This window comes from Rhincodon typus, chromosome 18 (assembly GCF_021869965.1).
Source record: "Rhincodon typus isolate 14 chromosome 18, sRhiTyp1.1, whole genome shotgun sequence".
Classification (NCBI taxonomy): Eukaryota; Metazoa; Chordata; class Chondrichthyes; order Orectolobiformes; family Rhincodontidae; genus Rhincodon; species Rhincodon typus.
The window spans coordinates 9,542,870-9,562,398 of record NC_063349.1 but is presented as its reverse complement, the minus strand read 5'-3'; the positions used below and the strand labels follow the sequence as shown (position 1 = coordinate 9,562,398).

Below are 19,529 nucleotides of genomic sequence, written 5' to 3'. Positions count from 1 at the left end.
TGCTTATATTCCCACGAACAAACACAAAAAGACGTCGGTCTACAAGTGAACATGCCCAATTTATATCATTACTCCTCATAATTCTATCTCCTCAGTCATTCCTGTTGCTGCTTTCTGTACCCTCTCAATAGCTGCAATATCGCTGTTTTGTACTGCAGTAATCTGAATTGTGAAAGTATTCTACAATTGGTCCCCTAAGTGTTTTAATAAGTGTCATTAATAACTTCACTCTTTGAGCTCAATATTAAAATATATTCTAACATTTAATCTGCTTTATACACTGCTACAGAGCGGTGTTATGATACCTTTTAACTTATTGTTAATCAAGATGACCAGATGTCTCTTGTTTTATAGAGAAATAGTTTTCTTTCCCTTCAACTGAATAGTTTCTTCCTGGATTTTCTGTATCTACATGAGGTGCTTGTACATGGAATATCTTTTGCCATCTACTTGCTCAATTCTCAAGTGTGTGCTGATTGTGCTGTAACATTTAGTTTAGAGTTTATCACCCTCATTAGTTTAGTGTTAGCTTCCCAATTAAAAGAGGAATGCATCACGTATGTCTTAAGGCCCACAACTGTTCAGTAAGTTATCATCACGGACACAGAAGATATACCAGATTGTAACATTGGAGTTGAATGTCAACAACTTGGGATGCACAGATGACACAATACAGATGGCAGAGTCAGAAGAAGCGGGATAGATAATTATAAACGAAGTAAATATGGCAAATAGATTAACTATGGTGACAAGCAGATGCCTAACCCTGGAAGTGAAAATTTAAGTAAATAGACATGTCCTGAAACAAGGGAAATAGTTCACTTATCTTGGGTAGGTTATTACAATTGATGGTACTTATGATTTGAGTCATTGGCTGGAAAGTAGAGAAAAGAGATTTTGTCACATTGAAGAAAGTATTAACATCAAAGAAAATGAGCTTGAATCTTGGAGAAAATAATGCTGAGTGTCTGCTTTTTGTCATGTCTGTTTGTACACCATCACTACCTTGGAAAACAAACCAAGACTCTAGATAAGCTGAATGCATTTGAGATGTAGACAGAGGAAAATGTTCTGCCTGTCCAAGAAAGACTAATGAGTTGATGTTGGAAATGATTGGAAAAAAGAGAATGTGTGCATAACATTTAAGAGTGAAGGATAGATATTTTGGTCACATCATTAGAATAGCAGAAACCATTACAAGAAGGAAAGATTGACAGAAAATGTTGGAGAGGGACGTAGAGGAGAAGATGGATGATGGGTCAACTGTATCCAGTCTATGATGTGTGGAATGTGGCACAGGACAGACAGAGGTGGACATCTATAGCAGTCTTCTTGGAAGAAGATAACATTAATGAATGCACACGATCTTTGGATCATTTTCAAAATTACCACAACACTTTGATTAATCGTACCCAAGAATATCATGTCATGATAGGGAAATGACTAGAATTCATTGTCTAAAACAGTGGGATGTGCAATAACTGCTGGTCCAGCCAATGGCACTCACATCTGATGGATGAATGAATGAATAAATAAAACACGATTTCTTACATCCAGGCAGTTGAAGGTGGCATATTCCCAGACTCGTTCAGCTGTTGGTTTGGAGGTATGAAAGTGTGGCTGGTAGAGGTTGGTTTATTTGAGAACTCTTTGAATCTTGAACTTACAGTAGGCACACGGAGTATTGATGGAGTAAGTCATTACCTTAAAACAAATGATCCCTGATTTTTTTTTATTTTAAAGGAAATCGCTTCTCAAGTGGACATTTCTGCACCATACTGTAATGTGCCAGTGTAACAGACCTTTCTTGGGGAAGGGGGTTGGGGAAAAAATATTCAATGAATAAGACATCTGTTTTTAGAATATATTTTTCTGCTAATGTCAGTAAACCGATTAGGTCATGATGCCATCATATACTAAAGTTATCTGGTTCTTGATGGAATTGCTTGAATGATTTATGAAACACTTAAGTATTGATGAGTATAGATTTAAATTTATATTCCTATTATAATTGTGTTTTTGAAAGAAACAATCATCAAATGCACAGCAGTTGTAGCATTTTGTAAAATTTGATATTTCTTGATGGTGTATATTGGTGTTTATGTTGTTACAAAATTGGGATCTCTGCTTTCAATTTTTCAAGTTGTGTCTGGGCAAAAGACTTAGTTTTACTTTTGTTATTCCTTGTTGGAAAAGCTGGAAAAACTGCATTTATTAACTATCTTTTGTTGCCCTGAGAAGGTAATGATGAGCCAACTTCTTGAATTCCTAAAGTCCTTGTGGTACCATAATGCCTGTGTATTGTTAGGTGGGGGGTTTCATGATGGCCATGGAGCAACAATGGAAGTACTTTGTCCCATTATTTGTCCCAGTCAAGATGTACTTTGATAAAAGTGATGGTCTCTGGTGACAATATTGACTGGTAAAGGCCACAGGGGAATGAAGTGCTGTCAGAGTAAACTGAGTGTTCCTGGTTTGCATCCTGCAGGTAGTACTTAGTGGAGGCAGTTACACTGAGGTGAGTTGAGTGAGGGGATAAATACATGAAGAAAGCAGTTTAATCTTGGATAATGAGTAGTTTTTTGCATTGTTGCTGCAATATCTTTCCACCATGTCTTGTAAGTGGAGACAATTTTAACAACAAAGATGCATTTATGTTGCACCTTTGCATAAAATGTGGTTCTTGAGTGGAATGAATGCTCTTTACTGTGTCACACTAAGTCAAGATGTTGTCCAAAGTCTGGTAGTGGGACAGCATGACCTGTTTCATTATTGGAGCAGTTGCGAACATGGCTGAAAGCTCGAGTCAGTAGCAAATGACTCCACTCTTGATCTCATGATAGAGAAAAATAGTTACTAATCAGCTGATGGGGTTTTTGCTGATAACATTGCACTGAATATTAGTGGTAGCTTAGAGCTAATGATCGATCCTTAATGACCACAGTCATCTTTGCATGTCTGCATAAGTCCAACCAATCAAGGTTTTCCCATAAACCCTGTTCTATTTTCTAGGATTCCTTGGTACCATACTTATTGGAATGGTGTCTTGATGTTGATGAAAGCTACTTTTGTTTCTTGGACAATCAGCTCTTTCATCAATGCTCTTGTGAACTGTATGTTTTGCTACATCAAAACCCTAAATAAATGCGCATTGATCTGGCTGGATAAGCCTGTGGCAAGGCCTGAACCAAAGGTTTCTGACAGATTCTGAACTGGGCAGACTATTGACGTGTAACTTCCAACTGATGCTGTTCAGAACTTTAGTCCATCACTTTTTCAGATAAGCTGCAAAATCTGAACGGCAAACCAATCCTTGATGGTATTGTATTTCTTTCGTAATGACTGGCAATGTTTGAGTCTTGATCCCTTGCCTGTCCTTCAAGAGGAACTCTTTGTAGTGTGAAGGAGATTAAGAAAATATTTTAGAAACTAGGAAGAGTATAAGATTAACATAAAGACTTGTAAATTTTTAAATTTGGGAGGGGAATTGAGTCAGTGAGGAGGGTGAGAATCAACTGCAACTCAGTAGGAACACGTTTACTGTTGAGTCAGAAGATTATGGAAGAGAATGAATGATACTTGAATATTTTAAAATTCCTTATTCACACCCCCTTTCCTGAGGCTTAATTCAATGATACCAACAATATTGGATACAGTGTTCACCGCTGGTCAGTTATTGAGTAGACACAACAATTCAATGTATTTTAAAATGTAGGTATATATTGCACCAGCAATAATTATTTTTAATTGATCTTTTATTATTTTTATATTTGAGACTTGAATAGTCATGTGTTTGCTTATTTTTGTTCCTAATATATCCAACTTTCATTTGACAATGTTTTACTTTCAGATTTTTTCCAAGTATGGCACAGTGGTCAAGTAAGTGAAACATAAGAATTTCTAATGACATAAATTATGTTGCAAATTTCTGGTATTGATGGAATAATTTTCTTTTTAAATTTTGCTTTTTTTTTAAAAGCAAATGACCTAACATTTACAAGGTCATTTTTTTAAAAATGACAAACCAAAATTCACCATAGCAATGTTGATGTAACCCGATTTAAATATCGTAAACTTGGTGTTGACATTTAGAAAGCTTTAGTGCTAGGACTTCTGAAATGAAATACCTCTTAACCAAAATTTCCTCAGTAAGGTATACCAGCCAATCACATTAATCCAGTTTTTGAAATTGTCCGCCATTAAATGGATTCTGATGTTCAAGCCATGGAGAAGAGATCATCACTAGTATCATACTCCTGTATTAATCACCTCAGATGTACTCATAACGTTCAGTTTTTCCTTTTATTAATCATGACATTCCAATGTTTAAAAGTGTTAATTAAATTCTGCAGGGCTGCACAAGATGACCACGCTAACAAAAAAAGCAGCTAGTTTCAACTGACAGAATCAAATTTTATCTTAAAGGATTTGCTAAATCCCATTCTTCCAAACTTTGAAGTGTAACTTGCAAAAGTCCTATTACTTTTGAACCATATTTGAGCGATGTATTTAGTTCAAGTTTGTTATTTTGAATGGAAATTTACTCATATTTTAAATAAAAACAGAAAACGCTGGATATTATTTGGGCAACTTCATTGGATTGAAGCAGCATAAACATTCCCAGTAAACGATGATCCTTTATTAGGAATAGTGGAAACATAAATATTATGCACTAGATTTTTTTAGCAAGTGGAAGGAAGTTTGGGATGTTGAAAAGTGTAGGCCTGTGATAGGAGAAGAGAGATTAAATGAATTAAATTTTTTTTGGTCATGGGTAAAGGAATAAAAGTTGTGTCCAGATAGGTTGCAAGGGTATAATAACAATCTGAATGCAAAGTGCATATTAAGAAACAAGACAAAACGGAGACACAAACTATGAACTAAAGTCATGAAGACCACCCCGATCACCTCCCTTTTCTCTGGTATCTTTCAAGAAATACTTTACCTACATTTTAACCCACTTTCTCATCGTCTAAGTCCCCATTTGAATGATTTTTTAATACAGACTGCTAAACAAATCTGGAGCGATCAATCCAGCAAAGATTGTGACAAGGTTAAAATGTAGAGTAGTGAGAAAAATTAATTTACTTTAGCAAGATGATCCATTGATGGAATAAATAATGTGCTAATTATTTCATTTTGTTACACAAAGGCAATTTTAGCTGGTTTTAAATGAAGTGATTCCAAGCATACCTGCTTATCAGTAGGTCTAACAGCATCCGTGAAGAGTGGAAGCGTTAACATTTCAAATTATGGCTTTAAATCAGAACTGAGGAGAAAAAGAGATGTAGTAGGTTTAATCAAGTTCAGGGAAAAGGCAATGAATTTACAAACACTTCGGAGAAGTACAAGTATTCAAATTGTCTGTAAACGGAATGCATTGTTAGATTCTTTGGGATATGCAATCTTATGAATTAGATATCAGACAGTTTGAGGCTGAATGATCCATTAACTTCATGGATCCCAAGAAAATATCTGCACAATCAAATTTGAATTAAAGCCTTGCGTTAGCACATCAGTTCTTTTTCTATTTCTAATGGTCACTAAAACCACTCAATTTGGCACTTCAAAAGATGCTTTGGAGAGTGCAGCAAACCCTCAGTATTGCACAAAAGCGTCAACCAAAGTTTATGTGCTGAGGCCATTGAACTTCACTGTGTAATCTACAAAATCTGCCAAAAATACTTCCAATTGAGCCAAACTGTCATTTGCAATGCATAGTCTAACAAATGTTTTGCCAATGTTTCTACTTTCATGAATATAACAACCTGGAATCCAAAAACCTTTTGACTGAACTTTCATTCTGATTGTTATCACCTGTTTGAACCTGACTGCAAATTAAGCATTTGATGCAAATCATTATATCCTTCCCGAGCTACAGTGTCCAAAACCTATCTAATTACTCCCAGATGTGGCCCAACTTGGGCTTCATATAACTGAAGTATAACTTCTAACCACTCGTATTTGACTTTAGAATTCCCATACAAAATTAAGACTTATTTAATGAGATGTGCCTTGATTTTGAATGGTGCTGAGAGTAATGACTACTGTTGAGTAACCAATTTGGCCCTAAATATATTATTTTTCACTTACGGCATGTGAAATATCTCATTGTAATCAATTGTCAGATTTTTGAAACAGCTAAACAAAACATTGGTATGTTTATGATATATCAGCTTCTACCTTAATTCATTATGTAAAGTACAAATCTTTAATTCATTCTGTATAAAATTAAGTGATTTTCTTTTATTCATTTACGGGAGGTGAGTAGCGCTGGCAGGGCCAGTATTTAATGCCCATCCCTTTGAATCAATCACGTTTATTTGTCTGGAGTCACATGTAGGCCAACCAGGTAAGGATGGCAGTTTCCTTTGTAAAAGGAAGTTGGTGAATCAGATGGGTTTTGTTGCGATCTCAATCAAGACCAATAACTTTTTTTTTTAAAAACAGAAAAGTGAATTCCCCAGTCATCAATGCAAGGAATCACACATTGAAATTTCACATTTTAAAACTTACCAAACTAGAACTAACATTGATTAAACATTACATAATAAGCAACTGATACACTAAATGACAGCAAAGATATTCCCCATTAACAAACAAAAATGCCACACCGTTTACACATTACCCCATACTTTCAGCAGAAATGCAGTCCAGTGTTGAAAGCCCCATGCTCACAAAATATCTCTTCCCTTGGTGACTAACCTCAAATCCATCATCTTCTCTACCTGATTTAGCAGAATCTATTATGGGTCTTCCTTCCCAGATCCACCGGCCTGACTGCCTTAGAGGCCTTCTTTGCATCCAGGTATTGAATCTTGGACCTTACTTTATATGAAGTCAGATGTGTTTGTCTTCAGACAAACAGTATCCGATTTCATGGGCTTTTTTTCGGGCAGATTTTGTAGAATATCACATTTGCCCTCTCCAAACTATTTCCATCTTACCTTGAAGTAAAGAAGACAGTTTAGAACTTAACCATTTTAAGAAATCCATTGGTCATAACAATTTGATAATTAGTGCTGTTATGCTCCTACATCAACAAGGAAATTTTGCTTGATGATTTCCGAGCAGCTCAACATGGAAATTCTCGTGAATGAGCCTTCTGATCACTTGCTCGTGGAACAAGTTAAAGTTCTGTCATGAATATGACTAGATTACTATGATGATTTATTTGAGGTCAACAGCAATTGTAAAATCCAGGCCAATATACATCATATTCTTTTACCCAGCCTTCGTGGAGTTGATAATTGTTTTTTAAGCTAGTAGCTGTAAAACTACCTCCCGTGATTGGATTGTTTTGTGAAAAATTCAATTTGTTTAAATTAGATAGAGCACTTCAGACAGTTTGAGAAATTAAAGATTTTGTTTAACAAAGTAGAAATAAAGAATAGGATTTAAATTGGCTGAAATTCAGTCACTGCATTGAGTAGCTTTATTGGTTTTGGTAATATGGTGTAAAATATTATGTTAAGATTTCTTATTTGCTTGCAACATTGCTTCCATGGAAAGTAAACTGACCACTGTGTTATAGCCTTCTGTGAAGACTGTTTTGTTCAGTGGCCTTTTATGGTTTTTATTCAAATTTGCTGAGACTGCATCCATTTGTTTACAGAGTTACAGTATTGAGGGATAAAGATTCCAGAAAAAGTAAAGGTGTGGCATTTGTTCTGTTTCTGGATAGAGAATCAGCATATAACTGTACCAGGGCACTTAACAACAAGCAAGTGAGCTATGATTTGTTTTCAATTCCATTTTAGTTTTGTTTTCAATTGAATAAGAATTGTCATTTATCATAACATTGTGATTGTTTTTCTTGTCAATTGCAGTTGTTTGGCAGAACAGTGAAAGCAAGTATTGCAGTTGACAATGGAAGAGCGTCTGAATTCATAAGACGGCGCAATTACACAGACAAATCTAGATGTTATGAATGTGGTGTGAGTACAACACTCAAATGCAAAACATAAATACAATTATTAGGTTTTATTGGCATGACAGTACTATAAAAGAGATTGAAGAGGTATAGTTCTGGGTTAAATTACCCAAAATGTGAATTAACATCTTCTAGTGTAAAATTAAATCTAAAAATGTGCAAAAATCAATTCACCATGCTCAGACATGGGAAACATGCTATTAAACACACAGCTCCTTGTTCTTGTAACATACACAATCCAGATCAGCCAATAATTTGTGCTGCTGCAAGTATAATACACATAATGAATGTCATGTATGTTGATGTGTATTAACCCAAGAATAATTAGTCAAGAACAAATTAAAGGCAGCCACAGAATTGAATCTTGGAAAGAAAGTTGATAGTCAAGATGTGATTTGATAACATGATCCGAAGGGCAGTTGTTCTCACTTCGTCTCTTGAGTTCAGCTGTTTTGTTCATTTTTGGGCCTAGGCTGTAATGAGGTCAGGAGCTGAGTGGCCCTGGTGGAACCCAAAGTAAACATTACTGAGCTGGTGTTTGTTGAATAAGTGCCACTTGATACCACTGTTTACAATGCCTTTAATTGTTTTGCTGATGATTGAGAATATATTGAAGAAGTTGTAATTGGCTGGGTTGAATTTACTCTTTTTGTGCACAGGGCATAGTTGTGTAGATTTTCCATATTGTTGGCTGTTGCAACTGTACTGGAACAGTTTTGGTAGAGACATAGCTAGTTGGGGAACACCAGTCTTCAGTACTAATGCCGAAATGTTGTCAGGCATTTCTTGATATCATGTGTAGTGAATTGATTTAGCTGTTCTCTGGCATCTGTTTTGCCGGCAATCTCCAGTGGAAGCCGAGATGGATTGTTCACTCGATGCTTATGGCTAAAGATGCTTATGAATGCTTCAGCTTTGTTTTTTGTGCTGGCGAGCTGAACTGCCCATCTTTCAAAATGGAAATATTTGTGGAGCAGCCACCTCCAGTGAATTCTTTAATTTGCCACCACCATTAACAATTGGATGTGACCAAATTAGAGTTTAGATCTGACTTGTTGATTGTGGGATTACTTAGCTCTGTGTATTGCATATTGATGGTCTTGGTATGCTAGTAGTCCTACGTTTTAGCTTCGCTGATAGAAATCTCATTTTCGGTAATATCTGATGCTGCTCCTTGTATGTCCCCCTGTACTCTTTAGTGAACCAGGGTTGAACACCTGGCTTGATGGTAATAGGAGAATGGGGATATGCTGGATCTTGAGGTTACAGGTTGTGGTTGAACATAATTTTTATGCTGAATTCCACAGTGCCTCATTGATATTTAGTCTTGAGTTGTTAGATCTGTTTGAAATCTGTTCCGTTCAGCACAATACCACACAGCATGATGAAGGATATCCTCAATGTGAAGATGGAACCTTGTCTCCTGCAAAGGATATTATCTAGGCAATATTTCTTTGATCCTGAGAAAGTGAATGTTAATGCATTGACATTTTTGTTTCTTCAGCTTGAGCATCAGCAGCATCTTACATACAAATGATCAATCTGCTAGCAATTTAATATCTCTCTAAGATCTCTATAAGTAATAAATTTGTAAATTTTGAATTTAGCATTCAAAGTAATTACACTACACACAACAAGCATTTCTCTTGAAGATTTAGTATAGAGTTTGTCTTGTCTCTAAAGCTGAGATTTTAAAATGTGTTTCAGATAGAAGTAAAATACTACAGTATTGAAAATGTGATCTCCATTTCTCAATGCAGGATTATGGCCATTTGAGTTATGCATGCCCAAAAAATATGCTTGGAGAGCGAGAACCTCCTAAAAAGAAGGAGAAAAAGAAAAAGAAAAAGATCAGTGAGCCAGAAGAAATGTGGGTATATTGCATTGTTGACCTGTTAAACGTATATTTTTTTAAAAAGAGGGTTGTTTTGAGGGCAAGTCCAAATAAATGTTTCTGCATTTTCAGTGAGGATGAGGAGCAGCAGGAAGAAAGTGAAGACGAAGGAGAAGACCCTGCCCTTGAAAGCCTGAGTCAAGCTATTGCTTTTCAGGTATGTGATTCTGAGAAAATAAATTGATGCATATCCTTGGATCATAAATTAACTTGGATCTAATTATAAATAATTTTCTTTCTAAGTCATTTTACCATTCTGTTGCTTCGGAAACAAACGTTGGGAGAGCTTTCTATCATTGTTTGTATTGCAATTAATTGTATTTGTAATTGATCACTGTGCTGATGACATAATATTGATTGGCTTAATTGGGGTCTTTCGCAAGATACTTACAACACATATATGAAGTATCAATCCTTAATCATACCACTCAGCTCTTTTATAATCCCACGTTGCAGTTTGTTTTTTAAAAAAATGGATTAATTCAACAGTAACTGAAGATTAGATAATGATGGACTCTATCACCTGCATTGTGCCAGAGCATTCAGAAGGCCTTGTACCTGTTCAGTATTCCCTAATTCTTCATTCCTAATGAGATGAGAAGGTGGGACTACACAAACTAGGGAGAGAAGACAGGAATGAAGGAGTGAAGGGGAAAATATAGAGAATGAACAGGTTGTTCTTAAAGGGAAGAGGTAGGAAATATAATTTGATCTTTTTATTTTCTGGCTTCTTTCTTCTCTCCTTCCTATCTGTCACGACCTCGTTTGTCTAACTTCATTGTCTCATTTTCCTACCTACCCTGCAGTTACCATTCCTTTCATCTAGTGCTGTGGCCCACTATTCATCCCCTCAAAGCTGAAATGCAATACAGTAGCTTAAGTTCCTGACATTGAGTAATTGCTTCTGGGCATATTCCAGTGCCAAATAACTGTTCTGCTAGTGGAAGGCATATTGTTAAATCTGTAGGGTATATCGATGCATGTTACATTAATAACGTATTAAAGTTGCATGGGAAGCTGGACAAATGGTCGCCATATTTGAAATCCTATTCCTTAACTGGGAGTTTAAATTTGGTTATGCTATATGATGGTGGTGGGCGGGGCAATTCAGAAGCGCTGACCAGAGGAACAACCGTGAGAGAAAATAGGAAGGGACCAGAGATGTGTACAGAAAGGAAGATGATGGGAGTGTGGTTGAAGGGAAGGAGAGGAAAGAGGCATGGAGAAAAAGTGGCATATAATTTTTAAAAATTTCATAGAATGATACAGTATCAAAAAAGGACACTTAGCCTATTGAACATGATTTAGCTTTTTGACAGAGCTATTCAATCAACCTTTTTCCTCTGAAGTGTCCACTTCTCCTTTGAAAGTTGCTATTGAACATGCTTGCATCAGGTTTTTCAGATACCATATCCCAAATCATTATAGCTTGTTATGTGAATAGGTTTCTTCCAAAAAACAAGGGACAAAATGAGAAATTAACTTTAAATCTGTGCCCTTTGATTACTGAACTGGTCACATTGGAAACAGTTTCTCCTTATTTACCCTTGATATGATCCAGTAAGAACATTGATACTTGAGCTCCACTATCTCTGGGATCAAAGTACTCAAAGTCTCCGATTTACCTCAGTTTAACAGAAAACACTGACCAGGTTTTTGTATGAAACAAGAACTCTTTATTACAAATAATGAAATTCTAAACATAGGTAAACAATTATGAACTATTAACTTAAACTGCTCGTTTCAACTCTGAAACAAAGCAAAGAACTGCAGCTGCTGGAGATCTGAAATAGAAATTGCTGGAGAAACTCAGCAGGCCTGGCAGCATCTGTGGGAAGAAAGCAGAGTTAATGTTTTGAGTCTAGTGACTCTTTACCAGAACTGATAGCAGCTAGGAAAAAGTGGTATTTATGCTGAAGATGGAGTTGGGGGAAGACGTGAGCAGATAGGTGGAGACAGAGATATGAAAGGGGTAGGCAAATGAGGGGATTATTGATAGCAGGCCAGGACAGAAGAGAAGCTGAATAAGTGACAATGGAAGCTGAGAGCAGGAGGCATATGGGGTAGGCTGTGCTGAAAGCAGCCTGTATGATAACAGGAGTAGGTGAGCAGGTGGATATTAAGGATGGGAATTCAGATTTGGGTATGCTGTATGGTGGTGTTGGTGGTTGTTTTTTTTTTCTGGGGGGGGCTGGTGGCGGTGGTGTGTGCGCAATTCGGAAGTGCTGACCAGAGGAACAAACATGAGAGAAAATAGAAAGGGACCAGAGATGTGTACAAGAAGGAAGATGATGATGAGAGTGTGGTTGAAGAGAAGGAGAAGAAAGAGGTATGGAGAAAGAGTGACATGTAGGTTGGTTGGCTTGCCAAGCTGGTTTCTTGTATCGCGGATACTTCGTTACCATGCTGGGTAACATCCTCAGTGCAGCCTCCGATGAAGCGTTGGTGTGTTTTTCTGCCTGGTTTTTAAACTCTGGCGTCCGTTGAGATGGATTACCTCACTTCCGGTCTTCCTTCGTAGTGGAATGTATATGGGGTCAATGTGTTTATTAATAGCACGCGATACAAGAAACCAGCGCGGCGAGCCAACCAACCTCAACACCCACAACCTGAGCTACAAATCTACTCCAAAACCTTAGTGACATATAATTTTAAACAAACTTTCATAGAATGATACAGTATTAAAGAAGGACACTTTGCCTATTGTTGAGTACTAAAAGCAGCAGCCTCTTTAAGTGAAAAGCAAGATGCTGCGCTGCTTACGCTGAGGCTCGCTGAAACACTGCAGCTTGCTTGTGACAGAAATATTGGTTTGGGAACACAGTGGTGTGTTGAAATGGCAGGCAACTGGAGGCTTGGGGTTACGTTTATGGGCAGAAGGTAGGCACCTCATGCATTTTCTGCTCTTGACTTTTTTAGATGGTAGTGGTTGTGGGTTTTTAAGGTGCTGTCAAAGCATTTTTGGTGAATTTCTGCAGTGCATCTTGTAGATGGTATGCTCTGCTGCTACTGAAAATTGATGGTCGAGGGATTGGGTATTAGTGGAAAAGATGACAATCAACAGGTTGCTTTGTTCTGGCTCACGTGAAGCATCTTGAGTGTGGCTGGAGCTGTACTCTTCCAGGCGAGTGGGGGCGTATTCCATCATATTTCTCATTTGTGCCTTTGTAGATGGTGGACAGGCTTTGAAGAGTTGAGAGATGAGTTGCTCACTGCAGTGTTCCTAGCCTCTGACCTTCTGTTGCAGTTTGTGTGGCGAATCCGGTTCAGTGTCTAGGGAATGGTTACATAAGTAATGTTGGTCCCCTTATTTAAGGAAAGATATCATTTCATTGGAGGTAGTTCAGAGATGGTTCACTGGGATGATTCCTAGAATAGGGTTATTTTATAAGCAAAGGTTAAACAGTTGAGACTGTACTCATTCAAGTTCAGAAGAATGAGAGGTGATATCATTGAAACACGTAGGTTTCTTAAGGGCTAGAGAGGGTAAATGCTGAGAGAATGTTTCCCTTTGTGGGAGAAGCTAGGACCAGAGGGCAAAGTCTCAGAATTTAAGACAGATGAGAAGGAATTTCTTCTGAGGGGTGAGAATCTTTTGAATTCCTTGCCACAGAGAGCTGTGGCAGAGCTCTTGTGTATATTTGAGGTTGAGATTGATCAGTAGGTGAATCAAGGGTTATGGGAAAAGGCAGGAAAGTGGACATGAAAAATGTCGGAATAGCCCTGAACCTATTGAATGGTAGAGCAGGCTCTAGGGGGTGACCAGCCCAGTACTGTTCTTATTTCTTATGGTAACCTCTGGGATTTTACGATGCTAGCACCATTAATTGGTTTGTCATGTACACCTAAGTATGGTGAAAAGCTTTGTTTATGAGCAGTACAGGCAGATCATAGTGAGCAAGGGCATACAGATCATAGGGTGAAAAAAATCATCAGCAAAATGTTTGAAGGAGCCACTGAAATTCACACAGGGCGTGCGCTGGGCAAGATCAACAATAGCAAGATCAGCATTATTTGAAGTTAGAGCCCATCAGTCTGATAACAGCGGGGAAGAAGCTGTTCTTGAACCAGCTGGTGCGTGTGTTCAAGCTTCTGTATCTTCTGCCTGACGGAAGAAGTTGTAGGAGAACGTTGCTGGAGTACAATTGGTCTTCGATGCTGGCAGCCTTTCTGCGGCAAGGGTCCATGTAAATGGAGTCTATGGATGGAAGGTTGGCTTCCTTGATGGTCTGAGCTATGCACACAACCTTCTGTAGTTTCTTATGGTCCTGGGCAGAGGAGTTGTCATAACATGCCATTATACACACAGACAGTGTGCTTTCAACAGTGCATCTGTAAAAGTTGGTGAGGGACCTTGTGGACATGCCAAATTTCCATAGCTGCCTGAGGAAGAAGAGGCTTTATTGTGCTTTCTTGACCATTGCATCTACATGACAAGTCCAAGACAGGTTGTCAGTTATCGTCACTCCAAAGAACTTAACACTGTCCACCCTCAATCTCAGCACCATTGATGTCGGGTGAATGGCAATGGAATGGGTGATAGTCTACCGCTGGAAATGGTCATTGCCTTACATTTGTGTGGTGTAAATCTTTCTTGCCATTTTAGACAAGCCTGATTATTGTCCAGGTCTTGCTGCATTTGGAATTCTTTAATATCTGAGGAGTCTCGAATGATTACACGATGTAAATCACTATCAGTGAACATTCCCATTTCTGACCTTTATGATGGAAGGAAGATCATTGAAGCAGCTGAAGATGGTCAGGCTTAGGACACTATCCTGAGAAACTCCTGCAGAGATGTCTTGGAGGTGAGGGGACTGACCTCCAGCAACCACAACCATCTTCCTATGTGCAACGAATGGCTCCAGCCAGCAAAGTGTTTTTTTTTCCCTTCCTGATTCCCATTGACTCTAGTTTTCCTCAGTCTCTTTGATGCTCCACTCAGTCAAATGCAGTCTTGATGTGAAGGGCAGCCATTCTCTCCTCACCTCTGGAATTCGGCTCTTTTGTCCAAGTTGTAACCAAGGCTGCAATGAGAGCAGAAGCTGAATGGTCTTGGCAGAACTCAAATTGGGCATTCCTTCAAGACTACTTTAAGTCCTCAGATTGCAGTTATTAGCTACCGACAACCATGTTGTACGCCTTTCTTTTGTGTCAAATTTGAATGCAGCAACTGAAGAAATTTCTATGGACTCATGCATTCAGTTTTGCCAGGATTGGTTTTACTATACTGAATAAATTGTTTTCTTAATGTTGAGGACAGTTACTGGCAGTTCTTGCATTTGTCTCTTAATCAAGGCAGTGAGATGCTTTAGAGCCTGGTATTCTAAAGAACTGACATGGAAATTCAGTAATGTGCTTGCAGATGAGTACATGATGACACTACAATGTAGAACATCTTGTGCTTAATACTCCTAAAGTACTTGATTGATTGTAAAACATTTAAGTACTACAATGTTGGAAATACTGCAGCCAAATTTCACACAGTAAGGTTGTAATGACCTGTGATTTGTTCTTTTTGTTTTGACATTGAATGAGGGATAATTACTGGTCAGAACACCCAAGAGAATTTCCATGGCTCCTTCAAACATTTTGCTGATGATTGAGAAAACTGCTGGGGCAGCAGCTGGCGAGGTATATTTGTGCTTGTTTTTTTTTGAGGATGAAGTATTCCAATGCAATTTTCCACATTGCATGTGAATGCCAGAGTCATCAATACATTGGAATATTTTGAGAGTGAACAAGTTAGTTCTGGTGGATAGGTTTTGAACATTTTTATTCTTGTTTTAAGCTGCAGGTGTCACTGGCAAAGCTGGCATTTGTTGCCCATCCCTAATCACCTTTTAATTGAGTGGCTTGCTCAGCCATTTCACAGGGCAATTAAGAGTCAACCAAATCGCTATTGGTCTGGAGTTATGTATACCAGGGCAGATTTCTTTTCTTATAGGATGTTGGTGAACCAACATTGTTAATTATAACAATGGTTATACGATCACCATTAGGTTAGCTTTTAATTCTGGATTTTATTGAATTCACGTTTTACCATCTGTCATTGTGGGATTCAAAACTGTGTCCCCAGAACATTAGCCTCGGTCTCTGGACTACTAGTCCAGTGATATTACCACTATGCCTGGATATTGTTAGCCTGATCTGCTGACTGTTGTTTAATATGTAGAAATTCCTGTATTGTAGCTTCTTACAGAAGTATGCTCCCTGTATGCCTTTTTATAATAGCCATTAAACTGACTGACTTTTCTCCATACTTTAATGGAGTTATGAGGGTATTCAGGACAATGAGATTGTAGATTTCATCACATGTTTGGACTACTTGCCTTTCTAGACATCCAAATCAACATGGTAGTACCACTACTATTTGTGCCCTCGCTGCCTTTACAACAATCATGCTGTATAACCATGTCTGTGATAGGAAAATTGGTAAGCTAAGGTTCAATAGGTTATTCCTGAATGGGATCCCTTATCACCTCACATTAGTGTAGCCTAGCTATTGTGTCTTTAGGACTTGGACAGCATGGTCAGTGGTGGTAGTACTAATTTGCTTTTAGTCGTGAAAATTGTCACCTGCAACTTGATGCATACTTAGAGATGTTTTTGGGAGCCATGCATTTGAAAATTAGTTACTGCTTTCTCTAGAGCAAACAAAAATGGGGCATGCTCGAGGAACTCAGCAAGAGTGGCAATATCTGTGGAGAGCGAAACACAGTCAATGTTTTAAGTCCAAAGACCCAATGTCCAACTGTTCTGACAAAGGATGATTGCTTTCAAAACATTAACTCTGTTTCTCTCTACCGATGCTGCCAAACCTGCTGAGTTTTTCGAGCACTTACTTTTAGTTCATTTCACATCTTCAGCATCTGCAGTTCTTGTTTTATTTTCAGTACTTTCCCTGTCTTTGGCTGACTCGAACCCATGATACTGCATGAGGTCTGGAACCATACTGATGATTCCAGGTCAAATCTACCATCTTAATAGCTGGACAGGACATACTGAAAGCTGGTGTTGACTGAGACTGAGGGGAGAATGATCATTCTTTGGGACTGAAGGCACACATAGGCCAGACTAGGTACAGCCTGCATAATAACTTCTCTGAAGTGCATTAGTAAACCAGTAACCATAAATCCCCATTTTTGCTTTTATTCCATAAAGTACCAGGTTTATTGAATTTACTGTTATAACTTGCATCCATAGAAGTCACAACCCATGGATAATTTGGTAGTGTAACGGTTAAGATATTCAACAAGCATTTCAGAAAATTTGAATTGGAAAGTCTGTGGCTGAGAGTGTTTCATAAATAAATGAATAACATCGGTGTCCTAATAATATCTTAACACTTCTTCTCAACAGCAAGCAAAAATTGAGGCGGAAGAGCTTAGACGTAAACAGACTGCTGGTGATGCAAGTGAATGTTCAACATCTGAACTGTCGAAACGTCCACGAATAAAAAAGAGTGCATATTTCAGTGATGAAGAGGAGCTGAGTGATTAATTTTTTTGTAACAACAAGGAGTATACATGTGTAATGGAGATTTGGTGTTTGAAAATAAAATTCCAGATTATTTTAGATGATAGTTTGAGGCTCTTGAACTACTGAAAAAGTTGCTGAAAGATTTGTGGACTGGACATTTTAATACTTTTTTGTAATACATGAGTTTTTCCTTTTAAGTGCATTCATTGTTCATTGTCATTTATGCAAACCTCCACACTGGCTGGACAAAATTGTTTTCACCCCCTTGGGGAAACAGTTCCTTGCATTCTAAGTATGCAAACGATTCCCATTGAACATAGTTAACTGCAATGGGAAAATAATCTATGATGTATCAATCAGTGATTCTCAATTACCACTGCAGGCATTAGGAATGAGAAACATGGATTGAAAACTTGTGTATAAAAATAAGTCAGTTTTTGAGCTCTTCCTCTTCTTTTACAATGTGTAAAGTTCATTTTCTCTCTCTCTCTCTCTCTCTCTCTACTGTAAACTGAGGTCATTGTGATTTCCTTTCAATACATCACAATTGTAGTATCATTTTTTGTGGAAATTGTATCATCCTCCTTATTTTGCTTTATTAACTTTATTGTCCCAAGTTGCTGGATTATATCTTTAAACTGTTAGTTTTCTTGTAAATTATAGCATTTCAGTTTATACATTTGGCTCATCTAGCCAAATGAAAGCAAAACTATAATACTTCCGAAATAAAAATAAAAATCTGGAAATGTGGAGCAGATTAGGCATCTTCGACAGACTGAGAAACGTTTAATGTTTCAGTTCAACGAATCTTTGTTAGAAGTTCAGTATAAAAGCTTTGAGATCATATATCACAATTTCAAATGTTAATTTTTTTTATTAGGAAAGAACGGCAGTTACTCTAAGGTGTTTTATCTTGATTTTGAATTGGAAGCAACTTTGAAACTGGAATTTCTTCTCACCAGTCATTGAATACTGACTTCAGACAGCATCTCTGGATCAAACTAGACTTCATGGACTTAATGTAATGGTGTTTAAATTACAGCACATTGGCTATTTGCAGCCTATCAGTTCTGATATAGTGACTCTCAAATTCTCTACTTATACATGTGTTTCTTTCTTGCTGGTTATGCTGTTTTAATTTCAAAGCTCTATTAGTTTGAAAGGAGATCTTGCTGCTATTGTCTCACTTGGTGAATAAGTGCAAAATTAGAACATGAACAACCATTTGTACCCACTGTTTAGGATAAACAGCAACGGTAATTCACCATTTGCAAGATAACTGCAAAAATCTAAGCGTTGTATGTAGGCAGCCTATAAAGTTAAAAAGCTTGACCCTCCTACTTTAACAAGAAAATTTGTTTGAGCAGAACTCCAACTTAGCAGCAGAATAATACACGTAGGTTATATGTGTTAATGCTCTGTCATTATAAAGCACTGCATCATCCAACTTGACAGTACTGTGGAAAATTGGCTAGTGCATGTAAGTAAAAATAAATCAACTAGTAACTGACTTTCCATCTTTTTGACTTTCTTGTCAGTTTGATGCAATTAGATTGTTGTAGCGTGTGATCATAATATATGACTGTGACTGGAGGTGGTAACCCCAAAATTACTGCTAAGCACATTCCAATTAGCTGCAATCTTTAGCATCTGGTGATCTGATGTTCTTGCCAATCAGTTAGCTCAGTTTGCTGGTTTACGATGCACACTGAAGCCAACAGCATGGGTTCAGTTCCCATACTGGTTGAGATTCCCATGAACGACTCCTTCTCGACCTCACATCTCGCCCAAGGTATGACCCTCAGATTAAACCACTACCTGTGACCGCTCTGTAATGGCAAAGTCGTGCTCCTTAAGATTAGCTATCTTAATATAGCTCAGGAAATCCTTACACTTTTGTGGTTTGATTCACATACTCTTAGACCTATTTACACAGATATCTACTACAGTTACAGAAATTTGGCCTAATTTCCCAAAAAGGCCATGTTCTGAACAGATCTCGCACGTTTGTTCATCCAACCCTATTAAACTATTTTTCTCACATATTTATGTAAGTCCATGCGAATGCATCTATGGTAGTTCCCTTGATTGCTCCTTGCATTGTTATCCCTGTCTGGGTGAAGAAGATTCTTCTGAATTCCCTTCTGGTTGTATAAGTAACAATTTATTTATTATGCCTATATTTTTGGCCCCTCCTCCCCATTACAAGTAAAAACATCT

At 37.7% G+C, this 19,529-nt stretch overlaps 1 protein-coding gene across 3 annotated transcripts in view; it reads left to right on the top strand.

Annotated features, from left to right (window-relative positions):
• zcrb1 (zinc finger CCHC-type and RNA binding motif 1) overlaps positions 1 to 17,405 on the top strand; it is a 35,074-nt gene extending 17,669 nt beyond the window's left edge. For all 3 annotated transcript variants that reach the window (XM_020517640.2, XM_048607549.1, XM_048607548.1), the window contains 6 exons: positions 3,851 to 3,879; positions 7,616 to 7,727; positions 7,830 to 7,937; positions 9,694 to 9,803; positions 9,900 to 9,984; positions 17,190 to 17,405. In XM_020517640.2, the coding sequence (XP_020373229.1) occupies positions 3,851 to 3,879; positions 7,616 to 7,727; positions 7,830 to 7,937; positions 9,694 to 9,803; positions 9,900 to 9,984; positions 17,190 to 17,330 (585 nt within the window). In that variant the 3' untranslated portion in view covers positions 17,331 to 17,405. The remainder of the gene's footprint in view (positions 1 to 3,850; positions 3,880 to 7,615; positions 7,728 to 7,829; positions 7,938 to 9,693; positions 9,804 to 9,899; positions 9,985 to 17,189) is intronic.
• Positions 17,406 to 19,529: the final 2,124 nt, after the last annotated feature.